This window comes from Ranitomeya imitator, chromosome 1, assembly GCF_032444005.1.
Source record: "Ranitomeya imitator isolate aRanImi1 chromosome 1, aRanImi1.pri, whole genome shotgun sequence".
Lineage (NCBI taxonomy): Eukaryota > Metazoa > Chordata > Amphibia > Anura > Dendrobatidae > Ranitomeya > Ranitomeya imitator.
This window is the reverse complement of record NC_091282.1, coordinates 4225156-4240521: the sequence shown is the minus strand read 5'-3', so window position 1 is coordinate 4240521 and position 15366 is coordinate 4225156. Positions and strand designations below refer to the sequence as shown.

Genomic DNA, 15366 nt, shown 5'->3' with positions numbered 1-15366 from the left:
GCTGTGTCAAGTGTGAGAAGACCAGAAATGAATATAAATTCGAGGTCAACGAGGCGTGAAAAGTAAAAACAAAATACTTTATTCACTTCAATCAGAAGCAGAGGATGAAACATCTGCACAATACAATAAAAACACTATCTACGTGTTTCAGGTCTGATGTTCCCTGTCACCTGAAACGCGTAGATAGTGTCTATGGTATTGTGCTGATTTTTCATCCTCTGCTTATGATTGAAGAGGATAAAAGTATGTATTTTTTACTTTTCACGCCTCGGTGAACTCACCTTTTTTTTTTTGTTTAAATACTTTGTACTTGCCAAAATAAATGGCTGGGCAATAAGCTAAGTGGCTGGAATGTAGTATGTGAATATGCATGTTGTAAAAACTAGGTGTGTGCAGAGGTACTAGACTTACTCTCTGCTTTCAAGGACCGGTCTCAAGAATTGCAGTATACGGTTATACTTGTAAACCGAGGTCCTTGAAGCCGCTGCACCACTACGGGCCTGTCCTTCCTTTTTCAGGCCCCTCCTGAAACGGTCCTTCATGGAGCGCCATCTGGTCCGCAGTTTTCGAACGGTGTATAAATAAATAAAAAAACAAAACAAAATTTAGAGAATATATTGACAACGATTACGCAACCGTGTGCAATACCAATAGAAGACATCACAGACGGTTGTGTAATCCTAGCATGATGGGTCACAGCAGCATTTTGGAAATACTTACGAAAACTAGCTTTGACCGTGGGGGAAGCGCTGTCGAAGCCATCCCACAGCAATTGTGCCACCTCTTTCCACAGACACCGCAATATGCCCTGGTCCGCGTGCCGGGGGTCACGGCTGTCCCACAACGGGCCCCGTTCCTCTATGGATGCCACCATGAGGTCGATGTTGAGGGGTTCATCCAGGGCCCGTTGTGAAACCTAGAAAAAAATGGAAAATATTAATTGTTGCAAGATAAATAAAAGTTGACCCTACCTCCTCCACCGCCACCTACCACACACAACACCACCCCATCCCGCCACCCCCCCATACCCGCCCAAAAAAAAAAAAAAAAAAAAAAAAGTTTAAAAAAAAAAAACTTACTCTCTGTCCTGCAACCACAGCTTGGCCCCGTGGTCTCTGCTCCTGCTCCGGTCTCTGCTCCTGCTCCCTCTCTTCCTCCTGACTCTCCTCCTCACTTGAAGAAGCCTGCAAAATAGTTTACCAAAAAGTTGAGTGACCCATCTACAAATGAAAGCGAATATAGTAATAGTAGATCATGTACTCACCTCACTCCTCAGCGGTGGGGTGCTGGAATCACTGCCGCTGGCCATGACTAATATTGCAATTCTGAAATAAAGAACAAAATAATTGTTCCTATGCTCCTATGCACAATCCAGCAATATAAAAAAAAACAACAAAAAAAAAAGGCATTTAAACCACAAACAACATTGCACTCCAACCTAACGCTGAGCAAACAACACTGCCACATTGATTAAATTAAAGAAACAATGGCTGAGACAACCCAATGCCAGATTAAACTAAAGCCTAAAGATAAGATCTACAACAGACCCCATGTTGTAATACCAAAAGATTTTTTTTTTTTTTTTAAAGTACAGTAATCCACGGAGCAAGAAACCCCAAAAACACAATAGATTTTTGAAAGGAAAAAAATGTAAATATTTAAAAACACCATACTTTACAATAAAACCGACAGGGCCGGAGACAATAGAAGGGCATACAACGCCATACATCACAGCCAGAAACATACAACAATGTCTTTACACAACCACAGTGCAGAACTACACAACTTGCAATAAAAAAATTATTACATGTAAAAGGGCGCATAATCATTCTATGCACTACCATACTTTACAATAAAACCGTCAGGGCCGGAGACTATTAAACGCCATCATATAACGCAATTTTTAAACATCACAACTGAATACAAAAAACACCACCAAACCAAATAATTGAAAATAAAATTCTATCCTGAAAAGAACAATCATCAAGGCCGCAGACACAATGAAACGCCATCCTATACAACGCCATACATCACAACCAGACTAAAAATACAACAATATCTTTAACCACAGTGCAGAATATAAAACACAACTTGCAAAAATAATTTTAAACCACATGTAGAAAATGCACAGAATCATTGTATACTTACATCTCTGGACAGCGGATAAGTAGAAGTGTTCTGGTGATGGATTTCTTGCCTCAAGATGCTGCAGTAGAAGTGACAAACAATCCAAACATTTTCTTTATATAGGGGGGATGTTTATCTCACTGTTTGCACTGTCTAGACACTGTCTAGACACCTTTTTGTTCAATTTTATGTAACGACGCATGCGTCGTACAACGCACGCACGACGCACACACGCGACGCAAGTGCGTTGTCAATGTGTTTCAATGGAGATTTTAACGCAATGTCGACGCACGAGCGACGCAAGTGCGACGCATGCGTTTTTTAGACGCTCGAAAAATGCAACATTGTCGCGTCTCCGACGCCACCCAGGTGCGGTGAAACGACGCATGCGTCGTGCGTTTTACCGAAAACGCACGACAACGCAACGCATGCGTCCCCAATGTAAAAGATAGGGGCGCATGACGCATGCGTTGCCGTGCGTCGGCGACGCAGCGTCGCATGACCCTAATGTGAACGTAGCCTAAGGTATATTAAAGTATCTGCCCCCATAATAGTCTATGTATGAGCAGAGTATCGTGTGGACGGGTCCGCCCTCTCCTATGTATGAGCAGAGCATCGCGTGGACGGGTCCGCCCTCTCCTACGTATGAGCAGAGCATCGCGTGGACGGGTCCGCCCTCTCCTACGTATGAGCAGAGCATCGCGTGGACGGGTCCGCCCTCTCCTACGTATGAGCAGAGCATCGCGTGGATGGGTCCGCCCTCTCCTATGTATGAGCAGAGCATCGCGTGGACGGGTCCGCCCTCTCCTATGTATGAGCAGAGTACTCACTTTATGTAATGGTATATATTATATTGTTTGTTCCCATTGTTCCCATTCTCAACTGAAACTGCCCTAACTAAAGTCAACAATGACCTACTAACTGCCAGGAGCAAGCGACACTACTCTGTCCTCCATCTCCTGGACCTGTCTTCTGCCTTTGACACTGTGGACCACTCCCTCCTGCTACAGATCCTTTCCTCTCTTGGCATCACAGACTTGGCCCTTTCCTGGATCTCGTCATATCTGACAGACCGAACATTCAGTGTCTCCCTCCCCCACACCACCTCCTCACTTCGCCCCTTGTCAGTCGGTGTTCCTCAAGGCTCTGTTCTAGGACCCCTACTCTTCTCCATCTACACTTTCGGCCTGGGACAGCTCATAGAATCCCACGGTATTCAGTACCATCTCTACGCTGACGACACGCAGATCTACCTCTCCGGACCTGACCTCACCTCCTTACTTACCAAAATCCCGCACTGTCTGTCTGCTATTTCAGCCTTCTTTTCTGCTCGCTTTCTACAACTGAACATGGACAAAACAGAATTCATCATCTTTCCCCCATCTCACTCTACCCCTCCACCAGACCTATCCATCAATGTCAATGGCTGCTCACTATCCCCAGTCCCACACGCCCGGTGCCTCGGGGTGATCCTCGACTTTGCCCTCTCTTTCAAGCCACATATCCAAGCGCTTGCCTCCTCCTGCCATCTCAAACTCAAAAATATTTCCCGGATCCGCGCTTTCCTTGACCGCAACACCGCAAAAACGCTAGTGCATGCCCTTATCTCCCGCCTCGACTACTGCAACCTCCTACTCTCTGGACTCCCCTCTAATACATCCTACACCCTGCTGCCCGAATAATCTACCTGTCCCCCGCTATTCCCCAGCCTCTCCCCTATGTCAAGCCCTTCACTGGCTTCCTATCGCCCAGAGACTCCAGTTCAAAACCCTCATAATGACATACAAAGCCATCCACAACCTGTCTCCTCCATACATCTGTGACATGGTCTCCCGGTACTTACCTACACTCAACCTCCGATCCTCTCAAGAGCTCCTTCTCTACTCCCCTCTCATCTCTTCTTCCCATAACCGCATCCAAGACTTCTCCCGTGCTTCCCCCATACTCTGGAACTCTCTACCCCAACACATCAGACTCTCGCCTACCATAGAAACCTTCAAAAAGAATCTGAAGACCCACCTCTTCCGACAAGCCTACAGTGATCCTGAAGTTACTGAACCGCCGCGCAACCTGCCCTACCCTCTCCTAGTGTTTCATCACCCATCCCCTGCAGACTGTGAGCCCTCGTGGGCAGGGTCCTCCCTCCTTATGTACCTGTGTGCCTGTTATCTGCTCATGTTTAATGTATTTGTCTATATTTGCTTCGTATTCACATGTAAAGCGCCATGGAATAAATGGCGCTATAAAAATGTATAATAATAATTCACATGTATTTTTTTTTTTTTTTTTTATAAACACTGTCCATCTTTCTGGATTAAATATAAATTTAATGGATTTGTTCCTCTTGCTCTGTAAACCACATCCCTGAAGGTATACACTACCTGTAACGGGTGTCCAATTGGCTTGAATAAACGATTGGTGGGGGCAGATAGTGGGTCCCTTATGTTACTGTAGACCTGGCAGTGATCATGTTGGGGTATATACAGAGGGTACAGAAAGTCTTCAGAACCCTTTAAATTTTTCACTCTGTTTCATTGCAGCCATTTGGTAAATTCAAAAAAGTTTAGTTTTCATGTTAAAAAACAGAAATTAATAAATTTGCAAAAATTACTACAAGAAAAACTGAACTATCCCATGGTCATAAGGCTTCACAGCCCCTTTGCTCAGTATGGGGTAGAAGCCCCTTTTGAGCTCGTACAGCCATGAGTCTTCTTGGGAATGATGTAACAAGTTTTTCACCCCTGGATTTGGGGATCCTCGGCCATTCTTCCTTGCAGATCCTCTCCAGTTCCATCAGGTTGGATGGTGAACGTTGGTGGACGCCATTTTCAGGTCTCTCCAGAGATGCTCCATTGGGTTTAGGCCGGAGCTCTGTCTGGACCGGTCAAGAATGTTCACAGAGTTGTTCTGAAGCCGCTCCTCTGTTATTTTAGCTGTGTGCTTAGAGTCATTGTCTTGTTGGAAGGTGAACCTTCGGCCAAGTCTGAGGTCCAGAGCACTCTGGAAGAGGTTTTCATCCAGGATCTCTCTGTACTTGGCCGCATTCATGTTTCCTTCAATGACAACCAGTCGTCCTGTCCCTGCAGCTGATAAACACCCCCATAGCATGATACTGCCTCCACCATGTTTCACTGTGGGATTGTATTGGGCAGGTGATGAGCAGTGACTGGTTTTCTCCACACATACCACTTAGAATTATCACCAAAAAGGTCTATCTTCGTCTCATCACACCAGAGAATCTTATTTCTCATAGTCTGGGAGTCCTTCATGTGTTTTTTAGCAAACTCTATGCGGCTTCATATGTCTTGCACTGAGGAGAGGCTTCCTTTTGGTCACTCTGCCATAAAGGCCCGACTGCTGGAGGCTGCAGTGATAGGTGACTTTCTCTAACTTTCTCCCATCTCCCTACTGCATCTATGGAGCTCAGCCACAGTGATCTTGGGGTTCTTCTTTACCTCTCTCACCAAGGCTCTTCTCCCACGATTGCACAGTTTGGCTGGACGGCCAGGTCTAGGAAGACTTCTGGAGGTCCCAAACTTCTTCCATTTAAGGATTATGGAGACCACTGTGCTCTTAGGAACCTTGAGTACTGCAGAAATTCTGTTGTAACCATGGCCAGATCTGTGCCTTGCCACAATTCTGTCTCTGAGCTCCTTGGCCGGTTCCTTTGACCTCATGATTCTCCTTTGGTCTGACATGCACAGTGAGCTGTGAGGTCTTATATAGACAGGTGTGCGCCGCTCCAAATCAAGTCCTATCAGTGTAATTACACATAGCTGGACTCCAATGAAGGAGCAGAACCATCTCAAGGAGGATCACAAGGAAATGGACAGCATGGGACTTATATATCAGAGTCTGAGCAAAGGGTCTGGAGACTTATGACCATGTGAGATTTCAGTTTTTCTTTTTTTATTAAATTTGCAAACATTTCTACATTTTTGTTTGTTTTCAGTCAAGATGGGGAGCAGAGTGTACATTAATGAGAAAAAAATGAACTTTTTAGAATTTACTAAATGGCTGCAATAGGACAAAGAGGGAAAAATTTAAAGGGGTCTGAATACTTTCTGTACCCACTGTGTGCATTTATATATATTTTTTTTTCATTCCATGAGCTGGTATCGGAGGTGTATATACTATACGCTCGCTTTGAGTTCCCCAATAACCGGCCTAGTAGTGAAAGCAGCAGCAGCCATCACACATCAGCCAATTGCATAGTTGTCCTGACTATTGGAGCCAGCAAAGTTGCGTCTCCTGACAAGTTGTTGACAGCGGTGGGATCTGTGTGCCCCCGGTATCATCCTTGACAGATTCCTTTCACGTTGGGGCGATTCGGAAACACAAAGATACATAGTAGCAGAAATTCAGCTGTACAGCGCAGAATAACTTGGTAATGTGGCAGCACATACTCGTCTTGTAGGATCGGGTCTTGCCACATGGCGATCTTCTCCTCCCATTCTTCATAGTGGGACAGGCTGTGCTGACACAGAGCGGGAGCAGCTGTCCCCTCACTGCCGAAAAACCGTGTGTACCGCCTGAGAAGGTGAAGGAAACATGTAAGAGGGGTAATGGCATCTGTGAGGACAGGAGGAGACAATGTCGTACCTGGCGTACTCCTTATCACCGGCACCAAAGCGGATCCGGGGCATATCCCAGCAGAGACTGAACTCCAGGGTGCCGCGTCCTCCCGGACTCACCGTGCATCCGGCCGCCACTGCTGCTGCCGTCTTCTTTCCTTTTGCAGTGGGAGAAGTTGCACCTGTGTGGAGATTTACAGTAAGTGTCCTGCAGAGGGAGCTCATCTGTCCGCCTCATTAAAGGGAACCTGTCCCCACATGTGACCCATGTAAGCTGTGACTATGGGCAGACAGTTATAGATTGCGGAGGACGGCGATCCCTGTGTGTCTCATATCAGATGGAACGTTCCTATCACTTTATATAGATATTCCAGGCTCTGGGCGGGACGCTGCCCATAAGATAACTCCGCCTCCAGAGGTGGTTATACATAGAGGGGGAGTGGCCAGTGTGATGACTGCCAGTGTGATGTGTGATGGCCGCTCTCACTGCAGAGCTGTGTGTGATTATACCTGATATATGGGTGTAATCGTGCTACAATGCAGCAGAGCTCAAAGAGAAGCAAAAATGTGTTTGTAAGAAGACAAAGTTCATTTCTCCTGTTCTGTGTTACTTGTCTCACACTGGTCACTCCCCCTTCATGTATAATAACCTCTGGAGGCGGAGTTATCTTCTGGGCAGTGTCCCGCCCAGAGCCTGGAAGAGGTCATTTACATAAAGTGATAAAAGATGATTTCTGAACAGCAACACAGCTGATATGAGCCGCAGGGATCGCCGTCCTCAGCAATCTATAACCTGTACGACCAGAGTAACAGTTTACATGGGTCACATGTAGTGACAGATTCCCGTTAATGGGAGGTCCTGAGAGTAGAGAGGTCAGTGGTCATTACTTGTGAGGAAGCAGTTCTCGAGAAGATCCCTCTATGTCTGGTGGAGATCCTATCAATATTACAAGGAGCTCCTCAGAATAGCAGGAGGTGAGTGGGTTATTACTTGTAGAGAAGAAGTTCTTAAGAAGGACTCTCCATATACAGTACAGACCAAAAGTTTGGACACACCTTCTCATTTAAAGATTTGTCTGTATTTTCATGATTATGAAAATTGTACATTCACACTGAAGGCATCAAAACTATGAATTAACACATGTGGAATTATATACTTAGCAAAAAAAGTGTGAAACAACTGAAATTATGTCTTATATTCTAGGTTCTTCAAAGTAGCCACCTTTCGCTTTGATGACTGCTTTGCACACTCTTGGCATTCTCTTGATGAGCTTCAAGAGGTAGTCACCGGGAATGGTTTTCACTTCACAGGTGTGCCCTGTCAGGTTTAATAAGTGGGATTTCTTGCCTTATAAATGGGGTTGGGACCATCAGTTGTGTTGTGCAGAAGTCTGGTGGATACACAGCTGATAGTCCTACTGAATAGACTGTTAGAATTTGGATTATGGCAAGAAAAAAGCAGCTAAGTAAAGAAAAATGAGTGGCCATCATTACTTTAGGAAATGAAGGTCAGTCAGTCCGAAAAATTTGGACGTGTCCCCAAGTGCAGTTGCAAAAACCATCAAGCGCTACAAAGAAACATTCACATGAGGACCACCCCAGGAAAGGAAGACCAAGAGTCACCTCTGCTTCTGAGGAGAAGTTTATCCGAGTCACCAGCCTCAGAAATCGCAGGTTAACAGCAGCTCAGATTAGAGACCAGGTCAATGCCACACAGAGTTCTAGCAGCAGACACATCTCTACAACAACTGTTAAGAGGAGACTTTGTGCAGCAGGCCTTCATGGTAAAATAGCTGCTAGGAAACCATTGCTAAGGACAGGCAACAAGCAGAAGAGACTTGTTTGGGCTAAAGAACACAAGGAATGGACATTAGACCAGTGGAAATCTGTGCTTTGGTCTGATGAGTCCAAATTTGAGATCTTTGGTTCCAACCACCGTGTCTTTGTGCGACGCAGAAAAGGTGAACGGATGGACTCTACATGCCTGGTTCCCACCGTGAAGCATGGAGGAGGAGGTGTGATGGTCTGGGGGGGCTTTGTGGTGACACTGTTGGGGATTTATTCAAAGTTGAAGGCATACTGAACAAGCATGGCTACCACAGCATCTTGCAGCGGCTTGCTATTCCATCCGGTTTGCGTTTAGTTGGACCATCATTTATTTTTCAACAGGACAATGACCCCAAACACACCTCCAGGCTATGTAAGGGCTATTTGACCAAGAAGGAGAGTGATGGGGTGCTACACCAGATGACCTGGCCTCCACAGTCACCAGACGTGAACCCAATCGAGATGGTTTGGGGTGAGCTGGACAACAGAGTGAAGGCAAAAGGGCCAACAAGTGCTAAGCATCTCTGGGAACTCCTTCAAGACTGTTGGAAGACCATTCCCGGTGACTACCTCTTGAAGCTCATCAAGAGAATGCCAAGAGTGTGCAAAGCAGTCATCAAAGCAAAAGGTGGCTACTTTGAAGAAGCTAGAATATAAGACATAATTTCAGTTGTTTCACACTTTTTTGTTAAGTATATAATTCCACATGTGTTAATTCATAGTTTTGATGCCTTCAGTGTGAATTTACAATTTTCATAGTCATGAAAATACAGAAAAATCTTTAAATGAGAAGGTGTGTTCAAACTTTTGGTCTGTACTGTATCTGGTGAAGCCTCTATCAATATTACGAGGACGTCCTCAGATTAGCGGGAGGTCAGTGGGTAATTACTTGCAGGAAAGCTGTCGTCTAGAAGATCCCTCCACATGTCTGGTGAAGATCCTATCAATATCACTAGGAGGTCCTCAGATTAGCGGGAGGTCAGTGGGTCATTACTTGCAGGGAAGCCGTTCTCGAGAAGGTCTCTTCATATGTCTGATGGAGATCCTATCAATATCACTAGGAGGTCCTCAGATTAGCGGGAGGTCAGTGGGTCATTACTTGCAGGGAAGCCGTTCTTGAGAAGGTCTCTCCACATGTCTGATGGAGATCCTATCAATATCACTAGGAGGTCCTCAGAGTAGCGGGAGGGGAGTGGGTCATTACTTGCTAGGAAGCAGTTCTCAAGAAGGTCACTCCATAAGTCTGGTGAAGATCCTATCAATATCACTAGGAGGTCCTCAAAGTAGCGGGAGGGGAGTGGGTCATTACTTGCTAGAAAGCAGTTCTCGAGAAGGTCCCTCCATATGTCTGGTGAAGATCCTACCAATATCACTAGAAGGTCCTCAGAGTAGCGGGAGGTCAGTGGGTCATTACTTGCAGGGAAGCCGTTCTCGAGAAGGTCTCTCCATATGTCTAATGGAGATCCTATCAATATTACTAGGAGGTCCTGAGAGTACGGGAGGTCAGTGGGTCATTACATGCGAGGAAGCTGATCTCTAGAACTTTCAGCCATTTGTCTGGTGGAGACCCTAATAATATTACTAGGAGGTCCCGGGAGTGTAAGGAGGTCAGCGAGTCGGGACCTGCAGAGAGGCAGTCCTCTAGAAGGTTCTTCCAAATGTCTGGTGGAGACCCAATTAATAGTACTAAGGGGTCCCGGGAGCATTGGTAGGTCAGAGGGACTGTACCTGTGGAGGAATTTAGGCGTCCATCCTCTAGAAGATCCTTCCATATTTCTTGCCCCATTCCAGTTGGATCAAACTCTGTGCAGTAAGAAGAATGGATTCCTGGCTGTGGGAGGCAGATACACAGATGAGGAGCCTCAGCTGACTGGCACCTCTTGCGCAAGTCACAATTGGGAAATCTATGGTTCAGCCAAACTGTGTGCACCTTCATGCAGTGGGTGCTGCTTATGTGGTGCAGTGTGCTAGGTGTACAGACATTTACAGGGCTGGCACTCTGTAAATGAAGCTTTCTGAATTCTGAAAATTTCTGCTTAATGCGAGAAATGCTTGTGTGGCCGCGCCATGTGCAAACTTGTTCTGCAATTCTCTTGTGTACAGACTATGATGAATCCCGCTACTACTATGGTGATACGGGCAGCCCAGGGCTACCTATACCCTACGGGGGGGGGGGGGGGGGGGGCATCTTACCCTTTCTCGCACTGCGATTCCCAGGGTAAAAGGATTGGCGCTGGTACAATGATGTAGGAGGACACCAGTCACAGGATGTCCATTCTGGTGCAGATGAAACGGCTCATTCCAGTGACCCCCGGCCCGGTCACTGCTGCTTCCACTGCCGTTCCTCATGGTGAACATGATAGAGACCTCTACGTCCTCTGCAGCAGAGCTCTCCACATCCCAGATAAAGACGGCTGCCGGCAGAGAAGAGTCCTGTGTGAGGAGAAGAGAGGGGAGGAGAGAGACCAGAGTAAGCAGAACCACACACCCAGTGTACTGGAGAACAGCACATGGGGATCCCTAACCACACACCTCTAGTACTGGAGAACGGCACATGGTGGATCCCTAACCACACACCCAGAGTACTGGAGAACACCACACTGTGGATCTCTAACCACACACCCAGAGTACTGGAGAACGGCACATAGTGGATCCCTAACCACACACACCTAGTACTGGAGAACGGCACATGGTAGATCCCTAACCACACATCCCAAGTACTGGAGAACGGCACATGGTGGATCCCTAACCACACACCTCTAGTACTGGAAAACTGCACATTTGCCCTATCTTCAAAAAAGGAAAAAAGACGGAGCCATTAAATTACAGGCCTGGAAGCCTTACTTCTGTATCAGGGAAGATTTTTGAACAAATTATTAAACATCATGTATGCAAGTACTTGGATAAGAATACAGTAATTAATCAGAGCCAACAAGGGTTTGTAGCAAAGAAGTCATGCCAGACTAATCTAATTTCCTTCTATGATGGAATCACTGACTGGGTGGATCAGAGAAATGCAGTGGATATAGTATATCTCAACTTCAGCAAAGCATTTGATAAATTATGTCATACTAGAATTATAATGACCAAGGATGGAATTGACAAGGCTACAGTTAGGTGGATTCATAACTGGCTCAGTGATCGTACTCAAAGTGGTAATAAATGGTTGCACATCCAATTGTGTCTGAGATGGTTTAGTGAATCCTGCATTGAGCAGGGGTTTGGACACGATGACCCTGGAGGTCCCTTCTAACTCACTTCCAACATTCAATGATTCTAGAATGGCAAATGGTGGATCCTTAACCATACAACCTCTAGTAGTGGAGAACTGCACATGGTGAGTCCCTAACCACACACCCCATGTACTGGAGCATGGCACATGGTGGATCCTTAACCACACATCCAGAATACTGTTGAATAGCACATGATGGATCTCTAACCACACACCCCGAGTACTGGAGAATGGCACTACGGTCACTGGGTAGAGAATAGATCTGTGCACACGATACAATAACCCCCCAACATTAGTTTACCGCAGATGATAATCAAAGCCTGTTCAGTTGATTAGGGAGGACATTAAACAAAAGGAGATTCCAAGCAGACAATTCTCAAAAACTGAAAGAAGAGGACAGTCCCTGTCATAATCAGGATTACCTGCCATAATTTAAGGTGTTCACTATTCATCATTCTCATCCAGTGAAGGTCACAGCCATGGTTGTATCACTCACAGTAGTTGTAGTGTAGTGTATGCACTGCTGCCCGTGTGGTACAATATCTGGGCCGGACAGCGCCATCGGTAAGGTACAGCAGAGCAAACAGCCATCCCGATACATGGTCCGAAGCCACAGAAGACCACGGTGCTGACTGTGCACACAACGCTCACTGGATAGAGACTGTGCTGACTGTGCACACGACGCTCACCGGATAGAGACAGTGCTGACTGTGCACACGACGCTGACCGGATACAGTGCTGACTGTGCACACGACGCTCACCGGATAGAGACAGTGCTGACTGTGCACACGACGCTCACCGGATAGATTAAAAAAAAACTGACCGTCACATCCAAATATAGACTAAGTGTGAACAGGTGCCGAACCTAGAGTCGCCAACTCGTATATAGTCAAGTAAATAAGGCAGCACACTGCAGCGCTAAAACATGCAAACATGAAACACGAAAATTGAACTGCATTACTGCATTAGAAATATGAAAAATGAGAGCGTTTAGCGCATAAAAATGGCCAATTTTATGTGTACCTGGTAGCCACTTTACGGCATCTCTCTTATACCAGGTCCCACGCTTGCCTTTCCTCGCTGAGAATAAACGTCTCCATCTGAATGGGTACCTGTGAAACCTCTTCTTAGACTAAAATTCTCTCTCTCTGTGGAGGGGTATTGGACCTGCTGTAATTAAAACACCTGAAGCTAGGAGGCGGAATGCTCGATCAGAAGGCTAAAGAATACATTTCAAAAACCTGACCTGCACATCCAAATATAGACTAAGTGTGAACAGGTGCTGAACCTAGAGTCGCCAACTCATATATAGTTAAGTAAATAAGGCAGCACACTGCAGCGCTAGAACATGCAAACCGGATAGAGACAGTGCTGACTGTGCACACGACGCTTACCGGATAGACAGTGCTGACTGTGCACACGACGCTCACCAGATAGAGACGGTGCTGAAATGTGCACACAACGCTCACCGGATACAGTGCTGACTGTGCACATGATGCTCACCAAATAGAGATGGTGCTGACTGTGCACACGACGCTCACCGGATAGAGGCGGTGCTGACTGTGCACACGATGCTCACCGAATAGAGATGGTGCTGACTCTGCACACGACGTTGATCGGATAGAGACAGTGCTGACTGTGCACACGACGCTCACCGAATAGACAGCGCTGACTGTGCACACGACACTCACCGGGAAGAGGCGATGCTGAAATGTGCACACAACGGTCACCGGATAGAAACGATGCTCACCGGATAGAGGCAGTGCTGACTGTGCATACAATGCTCACCGGATAGAGGCGGTGCTGACTGTGCACACTACGCTCACCGGATAGACAGTGCTGACTGTGCACACGACGCTCACCGGATAGACAGTGCTAACTGTGCACACGACGCTCACCGGATAGAAACGACGCTCACCGGATAGAGGCGGTGCTGACTGTGCATACAATGCTCACCTGGATAGAGGCGGTGCTGACTGTGCATACAATGCTCACCGGATAGAGGCGGTGCTGACTGTGCATACAATGCTCACCGGATAGAGGCGGAGCTGACTGTGCACACGACGCTCACCGGATAGAGGCGGTGCTGACTGTGCATACAATGCTCACCGGATAGAGGCGGTGCTGACTGTGCACACGACGTTCACCGGATAGAGGCGGTGCTGACTGTGCACAAGACGCTCACCGGATCTTTCTCCTTTGGTCTCCTCTGAGCAGCGCCCCTTCTTCTACATGCTCGCTGTGTCCCTTATATGGATTTCAGCAATCTGCACCTGTGACTTTTTATGGATTTCAGAAATGTATTTCTCCTGGTCGCTCTCCCATAAAGGCCATATTTGTTGAGTACACAGCTAATAGTTGTCCTGTTTGCAGATTCTACTCCGAGCTGAGGATCTCTGCAGCTCCTCAAGAGTGACCTTGGGCCTCACGGCTAATTGGTGCTCTCCTTGCTTGGGATGTCAGTTTAGGTGGACAGCCAGATCTTTGTAGATTTGCAGTTGTGCCATACTCCTATTTTTGGAGGATGGATGAGATGTTCATAGATTAGGCTATTCTTTATAATCTAACCCTGCTTTTCTCTTCTTCACAACTTTATCCCTGACCTGTCTGGTGGGCTCCTTGGTTTTCATGATGCTTTTTGATCCCCAATGTCCTCACACCTCTGAGGCCTTCACAGAAAAACTGTAGTTATACCGAGAAGAAATTACACCCAGGTGGACTCAATATAATAAAGCAGAACTCCTCCTCCTGCCACTAACGTTTTTATCCTTTTAATTTATTGCAGTCTTTATTATACAGCACTGTGTACTTAAAATTGCTCACATTACCCTTCTACTCGGCTAATTTGTCTGTTTTCTATTTGGTCTATGACATCATGTGATTAAAAATTAAGTAGCTGAATGCTTGTAAGATCTATGTAGGATCAGTAGGTCAATGTTCCCTATATGAGTCCTAAGTCACTGAAAAAGTCCCTGGCAGGGGGAGGAACGGAGCATCTGGGTCAGAAGTTGAAGAGGGGAATAATAAATGCAGGGACAAGAGACTTCCTGTTTCTACATAGATGAGGAAAAGAGAAGAATGAGCTGGGCTGAAAGGCAAAACGTGCAATGGTAAGTACACAGTGCCAGATGATGAGTGCAACATATTAAAATGATGAAAATATCGATGGCAGCGCTTCTTTAACTATGCGACTTCTGGAGGGGATTGGTCACTCAGGACATTACTGGGGGTCTCCGACAATGGGGGATGAATACATAAGCACACCACAACTTTCAGATTTACAGTTCTATCCTTGTATCATTTCCTTTATAGGTGATAAACACGTGCAGACTTTATGGAAGAGGCCATATAACTGACCGGATGGCACTGCACACCACGCTCCTTACCTTATAGTCCTGGGGGATAATCGGAGACACCTGGCGGCAGGTGAGGGTGAGGCTCTGCCCGGGCAGGTAGTACACGCTCCACGCTCGGGGGTACAACGCATGGTAGTAAGCCTGAGAGCCACAGTAACCCCAGTTCCATCCCTGTAGAGTGTGAGGACGCTCCGTGGACAGGACCTGCTGATACACGGTGTGACCTCCACGCCGGACGCAGACTGTGAAC

The 15366-nt window shown here is 46.5% G+C and overlaps 2 protein-coding genes across 3 annotated transcripts in view; one reads left to right on the top strand and one right to left on the bottom strand.

Annotated features, from left to right (window-relative positions):
* The window catches only part of RGP1 (RGP1 homolog, RAB6A GEF complex partner 1), a 391618-nt gene that overhangs the window by 184167 nt on the left and 192085 nt on the right, over nt 1–15366 (top strand). The window lies entirely within an intron of this gene.
* Nucleotides 1–15366, bottom strand: part of GBA2 (glucosylceramidase beta 2) — a 215028-nt gene that overhangs the window by 65260 nt on the left and 134402 nt on the right. For both annotated transcript variants that reach the window (XM_069745496.1, XM_069745492.1), the window contains exons 6-10: nt 15147–15365; nt 10722–10961; nt 10257–10359; nt 6730–6883; nt 6534–6659 (exon numbers count right to left, since the gene is read on the bottom strand). In XM_069745496.1, coding sequence (XP_069601597.1) covers nt 6534–6659; nt 6730–6883; nt 10257–10359; nt 10722–10961; nt 15147–15365 — 842 coding nt within the window. The remainder of the gene's footprint in view (nt 1–6533; nt 6660–6729; nt 6884–10256; nt 10360–10721; nt 10962–15146; nt 15366) is intronic.